A 20,633-nucleotide genomic window follows, 5' to 3' on the forward strand; every position below is an offset into this window, starting at 1 on the left:
ACAGACTTTCAACTCCCTCCAAAGATTTTCTATGGGGTTCAGATCTGGAGACTGGCTAGGCCACTCCAGGACCTTGAAATGCTTCATACGAAGCCACTCCTTCGTTGCCCGGGCGGTGTGTTTGGGATCATTGTCATGCTGAAAAGACCCAGCCACGTTTCATCTTCAATGCCCTTGCTGATGGAAGGAGGTTTTCACTCAAAATCTCACGATACATGGCCCCATTCATTCTTTCCTTTACACGGATCAGTCGTCCTGGTCCCTTTGCAGAAGAACAGCCCCAAAGCATGATGTTTCAACCCCCATGCTTCACAGTAGGTATGGTGTTCTTTGGATGCAACTCAGCATTCTTTGTCCTCCAAACACGGCGAGTTGAGTTTTTACCAAAAAGTTATATTTTGGTTTCATCTGACCATATGACATTCTCCCAATCCTCTTCTGGATCATCCAAATGCACTCTAGCAAACTTCAGACAGGCCTGGACACGTCTGGCACTGCAGGATTTGAGTCCCTGGCGGCGTAGTGTGTTACTGATGGTAGGCTTTGTTACTTTGGTCCCAGCTCTCTGCAGGTCATTCACTAGGTCCCCCCGTGTGGTTCTGGGATCATTTTGACCCCACGGGGTGAGATCTTGCGTGGAGCCCCAGATCGAGGGAGATTATCAGTGGTCTTGTATGTCTTCCATTTCCTAATAATTGCTCCCACAGTTGATTTCTTCAAACCAAGCTGCTTACCTATTGCAGATTCAGTCTTCCCAGCCTGGTGCAGGTCTACAATTTTGTTTCTGGTGTCCTTTGACAGCTCTTTGGTCTTGGCCATAGTGGAGTTTGGAGTGTGACTGTTTGAGGTTGTGGATAGGTGTCTTTTATACTGATAACAAGTTCAAACAGGTGCCATTAATACAGGTAACGAGTGGAGGACAGAGGAGCCTCTTAAAGAAGAAGTTACAGGTCTGTGAGAGCCAGAAATCTTGCTTGTTTGTAGGTGACCAAATACTTATTTTCCACCATAATTTGCAAATAAATTCATTAAAAATCCTACAATGTGATTTTCTGGATTTTCTCTCTCTCATTTTGTCTGTCATAGTTGACGTGTACCTATGATGAAAATTACAGGCCTCTCTCATCTTTTTAAGTGGGAGAACTTGCACAATTGGTGGCTGACTAAATACTTTTTTCCCCCACTGTATATGTTCTACTCAGATTGGACTGAGAGACAAGGACTGTACTGCACCATCTGACAGTCCTTAGCTAGCTGACCTACTAACCGCCACTGAAGTATACAACAAGTTACCAAGAATGCCCACTGAACACAGTACACACATCAGCAGATTGAGATTGTGTGAAGTATGCAAACCTCAGTACATGTTTTCAGACCACTACTAACCTATGCGGTCTCTTTCGGTAGTGAACATACACTACATTACCAAAAGTATGTGGACACCTGCTCGTCGAACATCTCATTCCAGAATCATGGGCATTAATATGGAGTTGGTCCCCCCTTTGCTGCTATAACAGCCTCCACTCTTATGGGAAGGCTTTCCACTAGATGTTGGAACATTGCTGCGGGGACTTGCTTCCATTTAGTCACAAGAGCATTAATAAGGTCAGGAACTGATGTTGGTTGATTAGGCCTGGCTCGCAGTCAGCATTCCAATTCATCCCAAAGGTGTTTGATGGTGTTGAGGTCAGGGCTCTGTGCATGCCAGTCATGTTCTTCCACACCGATGTTGACAAACCATTTCTGTATGGACCTCGCTTTGTACACAGGGGCATTGTCATGCTGAAACAGGAAAGGGCCTTCCCCAAACTGTTGCCACAAAGTTGGAAGCACAGAATCGTCTAGAATGTCATTGTATGCTGTAGCGTTAAGATTTCCCTTCACTGGAACTAGGGGCCTAGTCCGAACCATGAAAAACAGCCACAGACCATTATTACTCCTCCACCAAACTTTACAGTTGGCACTATGAATTGGGGCAGGTAGCGTTCTCCTGGCATCCGCCAAACCCAGATTTGTCCGTCGGACCGCCAGATGGTGAAGCGTGATTCATCACTCCAGAATCCAATGGCGGTGAGCTTTACACCACTCCAGCCGATGCTTGGCATTGTGCATGGTGATCTTAGGCTTGTGTGCGGCTGCTTGGCCATGGAAACCCATTTCATGAAGCTCCCGACGAACAGTTCTTGTGCTGATGTTGCTTCCAGAGGCAGTTTGGAACTTGGTAGTGAGTGTTGCAAACGAGGACAGACGATTTTTATGTGCTACGCGCTTCAGCACTCGGCGGTCCCGTTCTGTGAGCTTGTGTGGCCTACCAATTCGCGGCTGAGCCGTTGTTTCTCCTAGACGTTTCCACCTCACAATAACAGAATTACAGTTGAGCGGGGCAGCTCTAGCAGGGCAGAAGTTTTAAGGAACTGACTTGTTGGAAAGGTGGCATCCTATGACGCTCTTCAGTATGGCCATTCTATTGCCAATATTTGTCTATGGAGATTGCATGGCTGTGTGCTCGATTTAATACACCTGTCAGCAACAGATGTGCCTGAAATAGCCGAATCCACTAATTTGAAGGGGTGTCCACATAGTTTTCTATATACACTACCGTTCCAAAGTTTGGGGTCACTTAGAAATTTCATTTTTTTTGTCCATTAAAATAACATAAAATTGATCCGAAATACAGTGTAGACATTGTTAATGTTGTAAATGGCTATTGTAGCTGGAAACGGCTGATTTTTTATGGAATATCTACATAGGCGTACAGAGGCCCATTATCAGCAACCATCAGTCCTGTGTTCCAATGGCACGTTGTGTTTGCTAATCCAAGTTTATCATTTTAAAAGGCTAATTGATCATTAGAAAACTATTTTGCAATAATGTTAGCACAGCTGAAAAGAGTTGTGCTGATTAAAGAAGCAATACAACCAGCCTTCTTGAGACTAGTTGAGTATCTGGAGCATCAGCAATTGTGGGTTCGATTACAGAATCAAAATGGCCAGAAACAAATAACTTTCTTCTGAAACTCGTTAGTCTATTCTTGTTCTGAGAAATGAAGGCTATTCCATGCGAGAAATTGCCAAGAAACTGAAGATCTCGTACAATGCTGTGTACTACTCCCTTCACAGAACAGCGCAAACTGGCTTTAACCAGAATAGAAAGAGGAGTGGGAGGCCCCGGTGCACAACTGAGCAAGAGGACAAATACATTAGAGTGTCTTGTTTGAGAAACAGATGCCTCTCAGGTCCTCAACTGGCAGCTTCATTAAATAGTACCTGCAAAACACCAGACTCAACGTCAACAGTGAAGAGGCGACTCCGGGATGCTGACCTTCTTGTTGCAAAGAAAAAGCCATATCTCAGACTGGCCAATAAAAATAAAATATTAAGATGGGCAAAAGAACACAGACACTGGACAGGGGAAGATTGGAAAAAAGTGTTATGGACAGACAAATCGAAGTTTGAGGTGTTCGGATCACAAAGAAGAACATTTGTGAGACGCAGACCAAATGAAAAGATGCTGGAGGAGTGCTTGATGCCATCTGTCAAGCATAGTGGAGGCAATGTGATGGTCTGGGGGTGCTTTGGTGGTGGTAAAGTGGGAGATTTGTACAGGGTAAAATGGATCTTGAAGAGGAAGGCTATCACTACATTTTGCAACTACAACAGGACAATGACCCAAAGCACAGATCCAAACTATGCAATAACTATTTAGGGAAGAAGCAGTCAGCTGGTATTCTGTCTATAATGGAGTGGCCAGCACAGTCACCGGATCTCAACCCTATTGAGCTGTTGTGGGAGCAGCTTGACCGTATGGTACGTAAGAAGTGCCCATCAAGCCAACCCAACTTGTGGGAGGTGCTTCAGGAAGCATGGGGTGAAATCACTTCTGATTACCTCAACAAATTGACAACTAGAACGCCAAAGGTCTGCAAGGCTGTAATAGCTGCAAAGCAAAGTTTAAAGGACACAATTATTATTTATACTAACCTTGTCAATGACTACATTTCCTATGCATTTTGCTATATTTCCTATTCAAACTCATTTCATGTATGTTTTCATGGAAAACAAGGACATTTCTAAGTGACCCCAAACTTTTGAACGGTAGTGTATATCAGTAGATTTTTTACTAATGACAGTGGTTACCTCTTGGGTCAAAATTTTGTTGTAAAAATCTTTCCATAAACAGTAGAGATATGTAGATGAACTGTGTTGAACTATGTTGGGTGTGATGTGACAGGATATTCTTCTAGTTAAGAATGTGTCACTTTAGTACTGTGTGTGTGTGTGTGTGTGTGTAGCTGGTAACAGGTGGAGGTCTCTACCTGCACACCGGAAGCTCTGGGTAGTCAGGCCCTTCTCCACAGCCAGGCAGGTGAGGATACTGAGGAAGCTGGTGGTGACTGACTGTCTCTTGGCCCTCTGGGTGTCCCTCTGCCTCCTCTCCCTGGAGGGCTTGCTCCTCAGCAGAACCCCCGTCCCCATCGACACTGCACCCGGCTGGGCCTGGCCGGAGCTCTGTCCCTCCTCCCCCTGGGGCCTCTGGGCCGCCACGGCCGTCCGCAGGGCCTCCACCCAGTCCTGGGCCTTGAGTTGGCTCTCAGCCCGCAGACGGAGCACCTCGCTGGGGAAGACGGCTTGGAAGTGGGCAGCGCTGACCCCCTCAGCCTCGTCCCTCTGCACGGCCAGGCAGGAGGCCAGCGGGTAGTGGAGGACGGGCTCAGACACGGGTCCCCGGCCCTCGGTGGGAAAGGCCTGCAGCGTGGAGCGACTCAGTACGAAGGTGAAGGCCCTCCAGTTCTGGTCAGTCAGCTGGTGGAGGAGCCCAGCCTTGAGGACATCCGCACAGCACTGCGTGAACAGGGGCAGGGCCGTGGGCCGGGCTGGGGGGAGATTGGATGATCGAGGGGCCAGGGCAGCCTCAGCAGGACCACAGGGGTCTGGTCTGGTGTCGAGACCTCCAGATGAGACGGATGACGACGGGGATAAGGCTGGAAGCGGCTCTGCATTTTTGTGGGCGGGCCGGGCAGCCAGTACTCTCTCCCAGATCAGCCTCCTCCAGTCTAGCGCCTCCCACTGGCAGGCGGCACGTAACTGCAGGCGGGTGGAGCTGTTGAAGAAGAGGTCAGTGAGTGATCTTTTAACACATGTTGCTATGAGAGAAATAATATTGCAACAAAGCTTCAATTGCAACTCATATTCAAGTGAGTGCAGGCCGTTTTTTCATGTTTATGTGATTGACATAAACATTTACTTAGATTTATCCAGGAAGACCTGTTGAGGTCAGAAGACTTCTTTTACGAGGGAGAACTGGCAAAAGGATTAGAGTTGAGCACCATGGTGTTCTCCCTTTACCTGTTGAAGAAGAGGGCCTGGAGGACTCGCCCGTCCTGGGGCGGCTGGGGCTGGCTGACCCCCTGGCAGTGGGACAGGGAGTAGGCAGTGCAGAGCTGCCGGTTACCGCTGCTGTCCAGGCTATAGAGACGCAGCTCACAAGGGGTCAGCTCTACGTGACAGACGCTCCATCGACCCTTCTGACCCTCACGATGCTCCAGGGAACCCTGTTTCACCACACTGCCGCTGCTGCTCTCCTTATGGGCTGCAACAAACACAGCATATTCAGCGACAGGATCATCTGCTGCTGTCCTTATGGGCTGCAACAAACACAGTATATTCAGCAATAGGATCATCTGCTGCTGTCGTTATGGGCTGTAACAAACACAGCATATTCAGCGACAGGATCATTTGCTGCTGTCCATATGGCAACTCACAACATTTGAGGGCCACCAATCTGATAGCACTTCTGTATATATATATATAGTACCAGTCAAAAGTTTGGACACACCTACTCATTCAAGGGTTCTTCTTTATTTGTACTATTTTATACATTGTAGAATAATAGTGAAGACATCAAAATTATGAAATAACACATATGGAATCATGTAGTAACCAAAAAAGTTTAAACAAATCAAAATATATTTTATATTTGAGATTCTTCAAAGTAGCCACCCTTTGCCTTGATGACAGTTTTGCACACTCTTGGCATTCTCTCAACCAGCTTCATGAGGTAGTCACCTGGAATGCATTTCAATTAACAGGTGTGCCTTGTTAAAAGTTAATGCGTTTGAGCCAATCAGTTGTGTTGTGACAAGGTAGGGTTGGTATACAGAAGATGGTCTTTTACCAAATAGGGCTAAGTCCATATTATGGCAAGAACAGCTCAAATAAGCAAAGTGCAGTCGCAAAAACCATCAAGCGCTATGATGAAACTGGCTCTCATGAGGACCGCCACAGGAAAGGAAGACCCAGAGTTACCTCTGCTGCAGAGGATAAGTTCATTAGAGTTACCAGCCTCAGAAATCGGCAATTAACTGCACCTCAGATTGCAGCCCAAATAAATGAGTTTAAGTAACAGACACATCTCAACATCAACTGTTCAGAGGAGACTGAATCAGGCTGTCATGGTTGAATTGCTGCAAAGATACCACTACTAAAGGACACCAATAATAAGAAGAGACTTGCTTGGGCCAAGAAACACGAGCAAAGGACATTAGACCGGTGGAAATATGTCCTTTGGTCTGATGAGTCCAAATGTGAGATTTTTGGTTCCAACTGCCGTGTCTTTGTGAGAAGCAGAGTAGGTGAACGGATGATCTCCGCATGTGTAGTTCCCATCGTGAAGCATGGAGGAGGAGGTGTGATGGTGTGGGGGTGCTTTGCTGGTGACACTGTCAGTGATTTATTTAGAATTCAAGGCATACTTAACCAGCATGGCTACAACAGTATTCTGCAGCGATACGCCATTACATTTTAGTCATTTAGCAGACGCTCTTATCCAGAGCGACTTACAGTTAGTGCATACATTATTTTTTATTTTATACTGGCCCCCCGTGGGAATCGAACCCACAACCCTGGCGTTGCAAACACCATGCTCTACCAACTGAGCTACATCCCTGCCGGCCATTCCCTCCCCTACCCTGGAAGACGCTGGGCCAATTTTTTTTTTTTGTGGGGGTGGGGTAAGGGGGGGGTAGAAGGATTACTTTATCCTATCCCAGGTATTCCTTAAAGAGGTGGGGTTTCAAGTGTCCCCGGAAGGTGGTGAGTGCCTCCGCTGTCCTGCCGTCGTGAGGGAGCTTGTTCCACCATTGGGGTGCCAGAGCAGGGAACAGTTTTGACTGGGCTGAGCGGGAACTGTGCTTCCGCAGAGGTAGGGGGGCCAGCAGGCCAGAGGTGGATGAACGCAATGCCCTCGTTTGGGTGTAGGGACCAAGAAGGAGAGTGATGGAGTGCTGCATCAGATGACCTAGCCTCCACAATCACCCGACCCCAACCAAGTGAAGGAAAAGCAGCCAACAAGTGCTCAGCATATGTGGGAACTCCTTCAAGACTGTTGGAAAAGTATTCCAGGTGAAGCTGGTTGAGAGAATGACAAGAGTGTGCAAAGCTGTCATCAAGGCAAAGGGTGGCTACTTTGAATTTCATTTACATTTTAGTCATTTAGCAGACGCTCTTATCCAGAGCGACTTACAGTTAGTGAATACATATTTTTTTTATACTGGCCCCTCGTGGGAATCGAACCCACAACCCTGGCATTGCAAACGCCATGCTCTATCAACTGAGCTACATCCCTGCCGGCCATTCCCTCCCCTAACCTGGACGACGCTGGGCCAATTGTGCGCCGCCCATGAGTCTCCCGGTCGCGGCCGGCGGCGACAGAGCCTGGATTCGAACCAGGATTTCTAGTGGCACAGTTAGCACTGCGATACAGTGCCTTAGACCACTGCGCCACTCAGGAGCACAACACAATACAAACACACACAGGTTATTGATTACTGGCTTGGTGCGGGGAGCAGGAACGGGCCGTACCGGACTGGCGACGCGCACCACTGGCCTGGTGCGGGAAGCAGGAACAGGCCGGGCCGGGCTGGCGACGCGCACCACTGGCTTGGTGCGAGAGACAGGAACAGGCCGGACCGGGCTGGCGATGCGCACCACTGGCTTGATGCGAGGAGCAGGAACGGGCCGAACCATACTGGGAACACCCACCACTGGCTTAGTGCGGGAATCAGGAACGGGCCGGACCGGACTGGCGACACGCACCACTTGATTGGTGCGAGGAGCGGGACTGGGTTCCTTCATTAACCCCCGCTCCTTCTGCTGCCTAACCAGCTCCTCTCGCCGTGCCTCTACACTTTCCTTCTGTTCCCTCTGAACCAATGACCCCCTTAATCTGGCGGCCTCCTCTGCTAAACGGCTGAACCGCTCTATCGTGGCCTCCTGCTGCCTCGTCGTCCACGGCGTGAGCCCCCCCCTAAAAATTTTTGGGGCTTGTCTCTCCCCCGTGATCATGGCCTCCATCCCTCTTGCCAGACTCTCGCTCATCTCCTCCCAAGTCCATCCTCTCTCCTCGTCACGCTGCTTGATCCAGGATTGGTGGGATCTTCTGTCACGATCGTTTACGGACGAGACGGACCAAGGCGCAGCGTGATATTCATTCATGTTTATTGACGACTAAACACACGACAAAACAACAAACGAAACGTGTTTGGAGGAGGATGAATGCTGCCTATGACCCCAAGAACACCACCCCCACTGTCAAACATGGAAGTGGAAACATTATGCTTTGGGGGTGTTTTTCTGCTAAGGGGACAGGACAACTTCACCGCATCAATGGGACGATGGACGGTCCTCCTTCCCTCAGCCAGGGCATTGAAAATGGGTCGTGGATGGGTATTCCAGCATGACAATATCAGGGTAAAACAACTCTAGGCCTAGAATATCATATCAGGGGAACACAACTCTTGGGTTAGGGTTACGTATACTTGTTTTCATCCTTATCCTTATCAGAAACCTAGTTACACTCTGTAGCTCAATTGGTAGATTAGATCCCCGGGACATAACCATACGTAAACATTTATGCACACATGACTGTAAGTCGCTTTGGATAAAAGCGTCTGCTAAATGGCATATTATTATTATTAACAGGTGTGTGTAGTCCTTCACATTTACATTTACATTTAAGTCATTTAGCAGACGCTCTTATCCAGAGCGACTTACAGTTAGTGAATACATTTTTTTTTTTTTATACTGGCCCCCCGTGGGAATCGAACCCACAACCCTGCTCTATCAACTGAGCTACATCCCTGCCGGCCATTCCCTCCCCTACCCTGGACGACGCTGGGCCAATTGTGCGCCGCCCATGAGTCTCCCGGTCGCGGCCGGCTGCGACAGAGCCTGGATTCGAACCAGGATCTCTAGTGGCACAGTTAGCACTGCGATGCAGTGCCTTAGACCACTGCGCCACTCAGGATTAACTGATAATCAATTGGCAGGGATTAAGAAAAAAAAAGTAGGACAACTACAGTTCATTTCAGTGCATCCCTGTACTAGCCTTTACTGTTAAGGCCGCTACACACTTCACCCCGTGATCATGGCCTCCATCCCTCTTGCCAGACTCTCGCTCATCTCCTCCCAAGTCCATCCTCTCTCCTCGTCACGCTGCTTGATCCAGGATTGGTGGGATCTTCTGTCACGATCGTTTACGGACGAGACGGACCAAGGCGCAGCGTGATATGCATTCATGTTTATTGACGACTAAACACACGACAAAACAACAAACGAAACGTGTTTGGAGGAGGATGAATGCTGCCTATGACCCCAAGAACACCACCCCCACTGTCAAACATGGAAGTGGAAACATTATGCTTTGGGGGTGTTTTTCTGCTAAGGGGACAGGACAACTTCACCGCATCAATGGGACGATGGACGGTCCTCCTTCCCTCAGCCAGGGCATTGAAAATGGGTCGTGGATGGGTATTCCAGCATGACAATATCAGGGTAACACAACTCTAGGCCTAGAATATCATATCAGGGGAACACAACTCTTGGGTTAGGGTTACGTATACTTGTTTTCATCCTTATCCTTATCAGAAACCTAGTTACACTCTGTAGCTCAATTGGTAGATTAGATCCCCGGGACATAACCATACGTAAAAATGTATGCACACATGACTGTAAGTCGCTTTGGATAAAAGCGTCTGCTAAATGGCATATTATTATTATTAACAGGTGTGTGTAGTCCTTGACATTTACATTTACATTTAAGTCATTTAGCAGACGCTCTTATCCAGAGCGACTTACAGTTAGTGAATAATTTTTTTTTTTTTTATACTGGCCCCCCGTGGGAATCGAACCCACAACCCTGGCGTTGCAAACGCCATTGCTCTATCAACTGAGCTACATCCCTGCCGGCCATTCCCTCCCCTAACCTGGACGACGCTGGGCCAATTGTGCGCCGCCCATGAGTCTCCCGGTCGCGGCCGGCTGCGACAGAGCCTGGATTCGAACCAGGATCTCTAGTGGCACAGTTAGCACTGCGATGCAGTGCCTTAGACCACTGCGCCACTCAGGATTAACTGATAATCAATTGGCAGGGATTAAGAAAAAAAAAGTAGGACAACTACAGTTCATTTCAGTGCATCCCTGTACTAGCCTTTACTGTTAAGGCCGCTACACACTTCACGTAAACTACGCAAACGCAGCATCTGAATGTCGTTTTCGCACGTAGTTCTACGTACTTTTGTGTGGCTCAAATTTTGGAATGGACCGTATACGACGCTCCGTCGCTCTGTTTGCATGAAGTGTGTAGCGGCCTTTATTGTTACTACTGTTACTAACCACTGTTACTACTGTTACTAACCACTGTTACTACTGTTACTAACCACTGTTACTCCTGTTACTAACCACTGTTACTAACCACTGTTACTAACCACTGTTACTACTGTTACTAACCACTGTTACTCCTGTTACTAACCACTGTTACTCCTGTTACTAACCACTGTTACTAACCACTGTTATTAACCACTGTTACTAACCACTGTTATTAACCACTGTTATTAACCACTGTTACTACTGTTACTAACCACTGTTATTAACCACTGTTACTACTGTTACTAACCACTGTTACTACTGTTACTAACCACTGTTACTCCTGTTACTAACCACTGTTACTAACCACTGTTATTAACCACTGTTACTACTGTTACTAACCACTGTTACTACTGTTACTAACCACTGTTACTCCTGTTACTAACCACTGTTACTACTGTTCCTAACCACTGTTATTAACCACTGTTACTACTGTTACTAACCACTGTTATTAACCACTGCTACTACTGTTACTAACCACTGTTAACAATGTTACTAACCACTGTTACTCCTGTTAATAACCACTGTTACTAACCACTGTTACTACTGTTACTAACCACTGTTATTAACCACTGTTACTACTGTTACTAACCACTGTTACTACCCACTGTTACTAACCACTGTTACTAACCACTGTTACTAACCACTGTTACTAACCACTGTTACTACTGTTACTAACCACTGTTACTACTGTTCCTAACCACTGTTATTAACCACTGTTACTACTGTTACTAACCACTGTTATTAACCACTGTTACTAACCACTGTTACTCCTGTTACTAACCACTGTTACTAACCACTGTTACTACTGTTACTAACCACTGTTATTAACCACTGTTACTACTGTTACTAACCACTGTTACTACCCACTGTTACTAACCACTGTTACTACTGTTACTAACCACTGTTATTAACCACTGTTACTACTGTTACTAACCACTGTTATTAACCACTGTTACTACTGTTACTAACCACTGTTACTACTGTTACTAACCACTGTTACTCCTGTTACTAACCACTGTTATTAACCACTGTTACTAACCACTGTTATTAACCACTGTTACTACTGTTACTAACCACTGTTATTAACCACTGTTACTAACCACTGTTATTAACCACTGTTACTACTGTTACTAACCACTGTTATTAACCACTGTTACTACTGTTACTAACCACTGTTACTCCTGTTACTAACCACTGTTACTACTGTTACTAACAACTGTTACTCCTGTTACTAACCACTGTTACTACTGTTACTAACCACTGTTACTCCTGTTACTAACCACTGTTACTACTGTTCCTAACCACTGTTATTAACCACTGTTACTACTGTTACTAACCACTGTTATTAACCACTGCTATTACTGTTACTAACCACTGTTAACAATGTTACTAACCACTGTTACTCCTGTTACTAACCACTGTTACTAACCACTGTTACTACTGTTACTAACCACTGTTATTAACCACTGTTACTACTGTTACTAACCACTGTTACTACCCACTGTTACTAACCACTGTTACTAACCACTGTTACTAACCACTGTTACTAACCACTGTTACTACTGTTACTAACAACTGTTACTACTGTTACTAACAACTGTTACTACTGTTCCTAACCACTGTTATTAACCACTGTTACTACTGTTACTAACCACTGTTATTAACCACTGTTACTAACCACTGTTACTCCTGTTACTAACCACTGTTACTAACCACTGTTACTACTGTTACTAACCACTGTTATTAACCACTGTTACTACTGTTACTAACCACTGTTACTACCCACTGTTACTAACCACTGTTACTAACCACTGTTACTCCTGTTACTAACCACTGTTACTAACCACTGTTACTACTGTTACTAACCACTGTTATTAACCACTGTTACTACTGTTACTAACCACTGTTACTAACCATTGTTACTAACCACTGTTACTACTGTTACTAACCACTGTTACTACTGTTACTAACCACTGTTACTGTGAGAGGAGCAGATGCCAAGAGCAAAGCCCGGGGCAGACGACCAGACCGCTGTGCTTTGGCTTTCGGGAGCCACTCAGACGAGGGTGGGGGGTGCTAGGGGGCTCGCCTGTCCCCCTGGGCTTCAAAGGCTCCTGTGAGCATGTGGGTGTGGAGCAGGTCACTGTTCATTTCACGCTACAGAGGAAGCAAGGCACACGGACATGACTCAATTAGCAGTCTGCGCTTTGCTCTGCTTTGCTGGGCTTGGTCAACCAGCAGCGGTCTAGCCCTACAAAGTCCTACAACTCCACTGAATTTAACTGGCTGTCCTGGCCTGTCCTGGCCACCTGATGCGATAGCTTTGCTGAAACGTCACAGGGACTTAACATTAACGTGACGTGAATGGTCTGGCCCAGAGGCAGGTGAGGAGAGGACATCTTATGAACTCATTGTTGGTGTCTGAGCCGTCACTTCATATTATACTCAACTTACAATGGTGCCTTGTAGCTGTGCTTTGTCCCCTATTGATAGCTTAATAGCTTCACTAAATGAACTAGCCTAATAATTTTAGAAAATGCTCATAAAAACTAGGCTAAATGTGGTTAAAATGGACAATGGTCCCTTTACCCCCCTCTAGTTCCCTTTCCTTCCTGCTTTTTAAATAACTGAGGTAAAGAACGGTGGTGGTGTGTCCCAGGGTTCTCCCCAAATCATTTATTTTCCTTTTCTTTCTTTGCTTTCATATAAGGCCATTTTTTGCTCTAGATTGCAGGAAATGGCAGTTAGAGCCGTGTGTTTTGGTATTTTACTAGGATTCCCATTAGCTGTTGCAAAAGCTACTCTTCCTGAGGTCCACACAAAACATGACATAATACAGAACATTAATAGACAAGAACAGCTCAAGGACAGAACTACATAAAACATTTTTAAAGGCACACGTAGCCTACATATGAATACATACACACAAACTATCTAGGTCAAATAGGGGAGAGGAGTTGTGCCGTGAGGTGTTGCTTTATCTGTTTTTTGAAACCAGGTTTGCTGTCTATTTGAGCAATATGAGATGGAACGGAGTTGACGCTGTGAGACCTAAACAAGCTAATGTTACGCCACACAGCCTCGGACCCAATTGCCTCAACCCTGCTGTCAAAACGCTGAACTAGGATATCCCACTTCAGTTCAGCTGGCGCCTAGCTGAACTCGGCTAGCTGAACCGAACGAGTGTGCTCGCATATTCCCTTAAAATACGTTCGCTTGAAAAATGAGAAAATAAAATTGCTAATAGTACCGTTTGTCTATTTTGAGATGCCGTAGCCAGTATACGCTTCCTCAAAATAGTCAGAATTAATCTAAAATTACTCAAGGAATCTGTCATTAATTTTGACATTTTTGCAGAGGAGATTTTGTCACGTAATTCTACATCTAAGTAAGATGTTTGGTGTAGTATTTTTCAATGAAAAAATGTGCATGAAAACGAGTCGTCTCTTGTTGAATGACAACAAAGACTTTATTGACGAATCCCTACTGTTGACCAATCACCAACGAAGGGGAGTAGAGTTCAGCTCCGAAATTCAGCTTGCCTCTAGAAAACGTTTTGTGTGCCCGAACAACCCTCACTGAAGTCCAAAACGAACAAAAACGTCACACAGTGTCATTATAACATATGCACGAACTCTTCCGAACTGTTTCGGCTGGGAAGCAGCTACCTTAAGGCTTACACGGGGACGTGATCATAAACACTGTAGCAGGGGCCAGGGTGTAATTTGGGGGGAGGTTTGTACCGGGAATAGGGAGTACTGGTTAGGTTAGCTCACTTAGCTAAACCTGCCAAAGACATAAAGGGCAGATAGAATTGCTAGAGCAGTCACTCTTACTGTAATGACTGACTGCCACACCCAGACAGAACAAGGACTGGGACAGCCAATCATAACAACAACTGCCATTTTATAACTTTGGCCTTTAAAGAAGTAGTAGTTGGTGATTCCTGGACACCATGACAGACAGACCCAAAGAGGACAGGAATAACTATTTTTTTCCCAGTAAAGACAACATTCCTAACATAGAGATACATATATTAAGTGTTCTACTTAATTCTGTGGTGTCCCTAATTAAATCAAAAGCCAAAAGAACAGAGATTCATTAGATGAATGAACCAATGGAAAGACCAATTAACAGGTAATAAAGCTAGGCTATACATTCAAATCCCTGAGGTACATGTCTGGTCGAATGTCTTAAGACGACAATAAAAAAATTAACGAGTAGAGTGGTAAATTAAGTAAAACCCCTACAGCACTATAACACTGACAGCTGAAGGTAGATGGCTCAGTGACGCCCACTCTCTCGCGCTGGCGCATGCTGAAATCAACAGATCCATCAGCATTAGTGTGTGTGTGTGTGTGTGTGTGTGTTGCTGCTGCTGAGGAAATCAGTAAATGTCACCCCACCAGGACACAGCAGCAGTGCGTGGGCTGGGCTCGTTATAGGGAACCGTTACCGGTGGCGGTGGTACAGGGTGAGCGCATTCTTGCATGCCAGCGGCTCCAAAGCCTCCTTCCCCTATTGCATCCGATGTGAAAACATTAACTGCAGAGGACCCCCATGTTATTCAAGGTAGTGGAGAGTTAGGGGATGTCATGGTTTTCTCTCTTAGCAATTAAACGGATATGCTGAGGTTTTTCCTAAGAAGAGATAGGCCCTAGCCTAGGCCTACCTACACAGTACACACGTCATCAAATGTCATGGAAATATGTTACAGGGCATGAGAGGATACAATTAGGCTAGAGTGTATAAAAGCATTGCCAACTATAATGACTGGCAAACAGCAGTATATCTTCTGATGCTAAGTGCTGTTGAATGCAGCCCTCAGCTTTTACCATCCTCTTGTGAAGCCTAACTATCCATCCGTCCATCCCTCCTCCCTGCCTAGAGCCAACTAAGGCCTTTTCAGTCCTATGCTAATCCTTCCTAATTTGAGGGATAATTGGGCCTCTCTCTTTCTCCTCATTTGGGTCTGTTTGGTGACAGAATGCATCCTATTACATCCTATTATGGTCTTTGGTGAAGATCTTCACACTCACATCCCTAAACAAACAAAAACAAGCAGACTAAACAATGGGTCAGGGAGGTTGGTATTATTCACCACATCCTGACAGGCCACTGCTGTGGAAGCTCAGTTCCAGAAGAATCCTATGCTGGCTGCTGCAGTACAGCTTAGGCCCAATTGTTTTCTGTAGGATGCTGAAATCATCTTCATAACGTGGAAGTGGAAGCTAGTCCTAAACTGAATCTATTCTCTGACATAGGCTATCAAGACACATTTCCTCTAAGTACTTAAACTGGGCAATATATTGCTTGAATTAATGTGATAATGATAAATAGAAAGATACGTTTATAACAAGCATGTGCACCACAGTTTTATTTTTTATTATCCTTTAAACTACTACTGCTAGTTTGATGGTTATAGCCATCAATTGTCCCATTAACGATCACCCATATTAGTAAACTTATTTCATTTCAAACTTTCCATAACGAACAATATCAGCAAAATCCCTACGATAATTTGATCGGTATGGTCGGCGTCCATAATTTGATCGGTATGGTCGGCGTCCATAATTTGATCGGTATGGTCAGCGTCCATAATTTGATCGGTATGGTCGGCGTCCATAATTTAATTGGTATGGTCAGTGTCAATAATTTTCGGTTTATCGTCCTAGCTCTACTAAGTACATGTCATGATAGCCTATTTAGCAAACATTTTAAAGATTTGTTTGAAGCTCATAGACACTGATATTGATTTGAGTATCAACCAATAATAAATAGGCAGTATGTCCTTATCAGCTAACCAAAGAAGGACACACTCTTCCTTCCTGCCTTACCTTCTTCTCTCTGGTCGTTGAGAGCCATGTTCTTCAGTGTGTTCTTGTCCACAGCAGGCAGGCCGTTAGCGTTGTCCATGTAGGACGGCCGGTAGTTAACATCAGACCGCGAGCGGTTATGGCCTTTCTTAAAGGCGGCGTTGGAGGAGTTAGAGGAGGTGTTGTTGGTGTCCTTGGTGTGGGCAGCCAGGTCGTTAGTGGAACGAGCACGGCTCCTTTTCCCCTGCCTCAGACCCAGCACGCTGAAGGCCGAGGGTTGGTCAGCCCAGGCCACGTTACGCGGGGACACCTCAGTCCCCTGTTCCCCGGCCAGCAGGCCCCACACCCCGCTAGAGCTCAGCTTCCCCAGGGCTACAGACATCTCCTGCAGCTTGGGGTGGTGCTGCCTGGGCTGCCATACCCCCTCCCCTCCCTGGACTCCACCTCCATCCAGGCAGTGTAGGAAGTCCTCAGTGGCCTCCAGGGCAGGGCTAATATCCTCCACCTCCAGCCCCTCCATGGTGCTCCTTGGCTGGGCCCCGCGTGGAGGCTGTTAGGGCAGGCGGGGTGGTGGTGGTTCTCTATGGGGCTGGGTGGTTCTCTGGGCAGGGGAGGATCCAAGCGGCTCTGGACCTCGCAGCTGAAGCATCTGCAGTCTGAGCCCCAGAGGGAGGCCGCCTAAGTGGATGGTGTTCCTCGAGGGCTGGGCTCCTTCCAGGAAAACAATTCCTCTTTAACACAGCTCTGTTAATCAACTAGCTAGAGGCGGACACTCCTATTGAGTTTATGCTAGCTCTGGCCTTTGCCAGAAATTCTCATGGCACAGTTTTGGGGTGGCACTGCTTTTCTTACACAGGCCAATGGCTCTCTCTCTCTCTGTGTGTGTGTGTGTGTGTGTGTGTGTGTGTGTGTGTGTGTGTGTGTGTGTGTGTGTGTGTGTGAGTGAGTGAGTGAGTGAGTGAGTGAGAGAGAGAGAAAAATAGCTCTCACATGAATCCACATGAGGATGTGTGTAACAAAGAAGAATGTTCCTCCTCCACGTTGGATGATGATGTCATCAAAAGGGGACAATTTGAGGCTTCACTGTGTCATGGGAAAGAAAAGGGAACAAAAAAAGGAAGCATGTCAGTTGATTATCAGATATGTTAAGCAATGAACAAGGCTTAGCAAGCTTAACATTTCCTGATCTCATCAAACAACATACGCATTATCCAGTTGACAGATAACAACAGTTTACAAACACTGCCAACAATCTTGGCTCATAAACCTATTGTAAATCAAAGACAATTACCTACAATCAATCTGTTGCCCTCAACCATCGGATGCTCCCTCGACTGTTCGGATCAACCCAGGTAGAGGGAGTAAATGGAATAGCCTAGTCTAACACACAGACAGCTAACCTGTGCCTCAGGCATGGACCAACCTGGTTTGGGCGGGGTTCACACTCCAGACAGTTTAGCCTCTCACTGTCAGGGTTTGTTCTAATTGTTCTCTTCCTCCGCGAAGCAGCGTCTGACTCCTCATCCCTCGCTACCTCTCTCCCTCTTCCTCTGTCACTGACAGGCCCATCAATTTTCCTTCCATCCCCTTGCTCCCTCCCAGCTCTGGTTCTTTCACTTTCTTCCAGACATGAATTATTTAGAGGACATCGCCACTAGCCAGTCCCTGGATGGCATACAGTCAGCACTTCACTGGGAAAGGGGGGGTGGGTGATGTAAGGAGAGGGAGTGAGGAGAGGAGAGGGGCTGAGGTAAGTTGGAGGGACGGAGGGACGGAGAGGAGAGGGGTGAGTTGGAGGGAGGGAGGGGGTGAGGTGAGGAGATGGGGTGAGGTGAGAGGGTGAGGAGGTGAGGGGGTGAGGTGAGAAGGAGAGGGGGTGAGGAGAGGAGGTGAGGTGAAAAGGAGAGGGGATGAGGAGAGGGGGTGAAGTTACGGGGTGAAGAGAGAGGGTGAGGTTAGGGCTGGGCAATATATCAAATTAATTTGATTGTTTTAGCATGATATTCCAAATGCCTGTATCACAACAATCGAGTTTTATAAAAAATAAATGTGTTTATGTCTGCTTGTTTTCATGTTGTCTTTTTGGTCTCGCCATCTGTGCTGTGCACCTTCCCAGTTACAAACACACACACCAAGCCCTGCCTCCTGCCACTCACAACAACAAAGATGAGAGATCACTTCTTCCTCTCTGACAAGCAGTTTCAATTCGCTATTTGCATTTGAGGTTTGGTCCAAGAGAATCAGACATATGGACTTTTGGTCATGTAGTGTATATATCGTGAATCGCCCATAAGTCTGAAAAAAAAAAGATATCATTTTTAGGCCATATCGCCCAGGAGAGGGGATGGGGTGGAGGGAGGGATGAGGTGGAAGGAGGGGTGAGGTGGATGGATCAAGGAGGATTGATCAAGGAGGGCAGCCAGGCCAGATGAGGCTGTGCTTCGGAATGTCGTCACTGTGACAACAAGCCCCTGGGGGAGCCCTGGGCAGGGTGTGACTCTGCAACTCCAGGTACAACTTCAGCTACAGTAGCTACAGGTATCTGACTCATCAATCTCTCTACAGCAATGAGTTCACTGCATCCTCCAATGAAACATTATGTCATCATCGCTATGTTCATAGCAAATTATCATCCCACAGACAATCATCCTGCACTAAAGAGAACGCCCGGCCCAAAACTAGAAAAACATATTCAACCATCCCCAAGAGCACATGTAAAAAAGGAACCACAAATCATATCCTGGTGACATTTGACATGAGTGACCTAGTGCATGACTGTTTGAGGCAAGCAGCACCAGAAGCAGCAGAGTCACGACAGTGTGTCCTCAACTTCCCCAGCAGACTAGCTGGTGTGACACAGAAGCACACTGTCCCTCCTCACTGACTGTCTATTTATATCCCTCTCACACATCAGGCATCAAATCTTCCCTCATTGCAGTAGCTAGGACCGGTGTGTGTGTGTGTGCATCAGCATGTAGTCTACACATCTGTATTTTATCTATTCATTTGACATGAATGAGGTAACTAACTGAAGGACTGGCTCTGGTGTAGTTAGCAATTCATTGATCAATACAAGGGGACAGCGCTGTCAAGACAGGTGCCTTCCTTACAACTTCTGACAACAGTGCAACAATGCAATCAATGCAGCTATCCTAGCTAGCTAGCTAGTTAGTTAGTTCCTGTTTTACATAGACATCCAGACCAGCTACATCCTGGTTGAGTGGTTCACTGACATAGTTAGCTAGCTAGTTAGCTTGTCCCAAACTAGCACAGAAACAACACTTAGTAGAGCTTGCCTACCAAACTAGCGAGATAAACGGCTCCGTTAGCTAGCAGGTGTGAATGTCCATCATCTAGCTAGCAAGCTAACGTTAGCTAACAACGTCAGCTAGCCTCCATCCTTGAACAATGTCATTTCGATTCTAGGGTTAAAACCATCTAGCTACTCACGCAAATATTTATCAATATTTGTTCATATCGTTGTTCGAACAAAAACACCAGCTAAATACCCACAGACGCGGTCTCGAAATAATAATTAACAAGTCGTGACTCACCTGATTCTGTTTACAAATATGTCATTTTCTGGTCCGTCAGAGAAAAACGTTCACCGGATAGACCTGATAGTTCCTTCATTAAATGTTCCGTCTCTTGCAACTTGTGTGAGTTGGCCATGCATTCTGGAGAAGGGGTGTCCTGATTCTCAACCATTCATTTTCCACAGATCAGTTCAGAGAAATTACTGTAGAGAGTTGTCAATTCTGCAATGGCATGGGAAGAATAATTTATTCTATAAGTAATAATACAATAGTATGGTAATACTAACATGATAATTCTGGTGCAATTATAATCTCAACATGAATGGAAACAACATAATAATTATTCCACAAGTGTCTGTAATAATAATTGAGAAACTTTTGGTGAGTTGCCAAACCTTTCAGTTACTGCATCTGTGCCTAATTTATTCTGCATCCCTATGTCTCATTCTCCCTGTGTGTTTTACATGAAAATAACATTGCTTTTTCATAACTGAACATTTAATGTCCTTTTAAATGACTCCAACCCTGTTTCATACCCATTCCCCCAAAATCACACAAATTAACCTACAGTTGCTGCA

General features: G+C 46.0%; 1 protein-coding gene across 2 annotated transcripts in view; it reads right to left on the reverse strand.

Annotated features, from left to right (window-relative positions):
* The window catches only part of LOC121555155 (pleckstrin homology domain-containing family M member 3-like), a 58,425-nt gene extending 38,278 nt beyond the window's left edge, over positions 1–20,147 (reverse strand). The window contains exons 1-4 of one of the 2 annotated variants that reach the window (XM_041868963.2): positions 20,074–20,147; positions 16,541–17,602; positions 5,346–5,589; positions 4,316–5,100 (exon numbers count right to left, since the gene is read on the reverse strand). In XM_041868963.2, coding sequence (XP_041724897.2) covers positions 4,316–5,100; positions 5,346–5,589; positions 16,541–17,039 — 1,528 coding nt within the window. In that variant the 5' untranslated portion in view covers positions 17,040–17,602; positions 20,074–20,147. Of the gene's footprint in view, positions 1–4,315; positions 5,101–5,345; positions 5,590–16,540; positions 17,603–17,942; positions 18,247–20,073 lie in introns of those variants that run through there. The other variant, XM_045211995.1, reaches the window with a different exon arrangement.
* Positions 20,148–20,633: the final 486 nt, after the last annotated feature.

The sequence above is a fragment of the Coregonus clupeaformis genome, chromosome 40 (genome assembly GCF_020615455.1).
Source record: "Coregonus clupeaformis isolate EN_2021a chromosome 40, ASM2061545v1, whole genome shotgun sequence".
Taxonomy (NCBI): domain Eukaryota; kingdom Metazoa; phylum Chordata; class Actinopteri; order Salmoniformes; family Salmonidae; genus Coregonus; species Coregonus clupeaformis.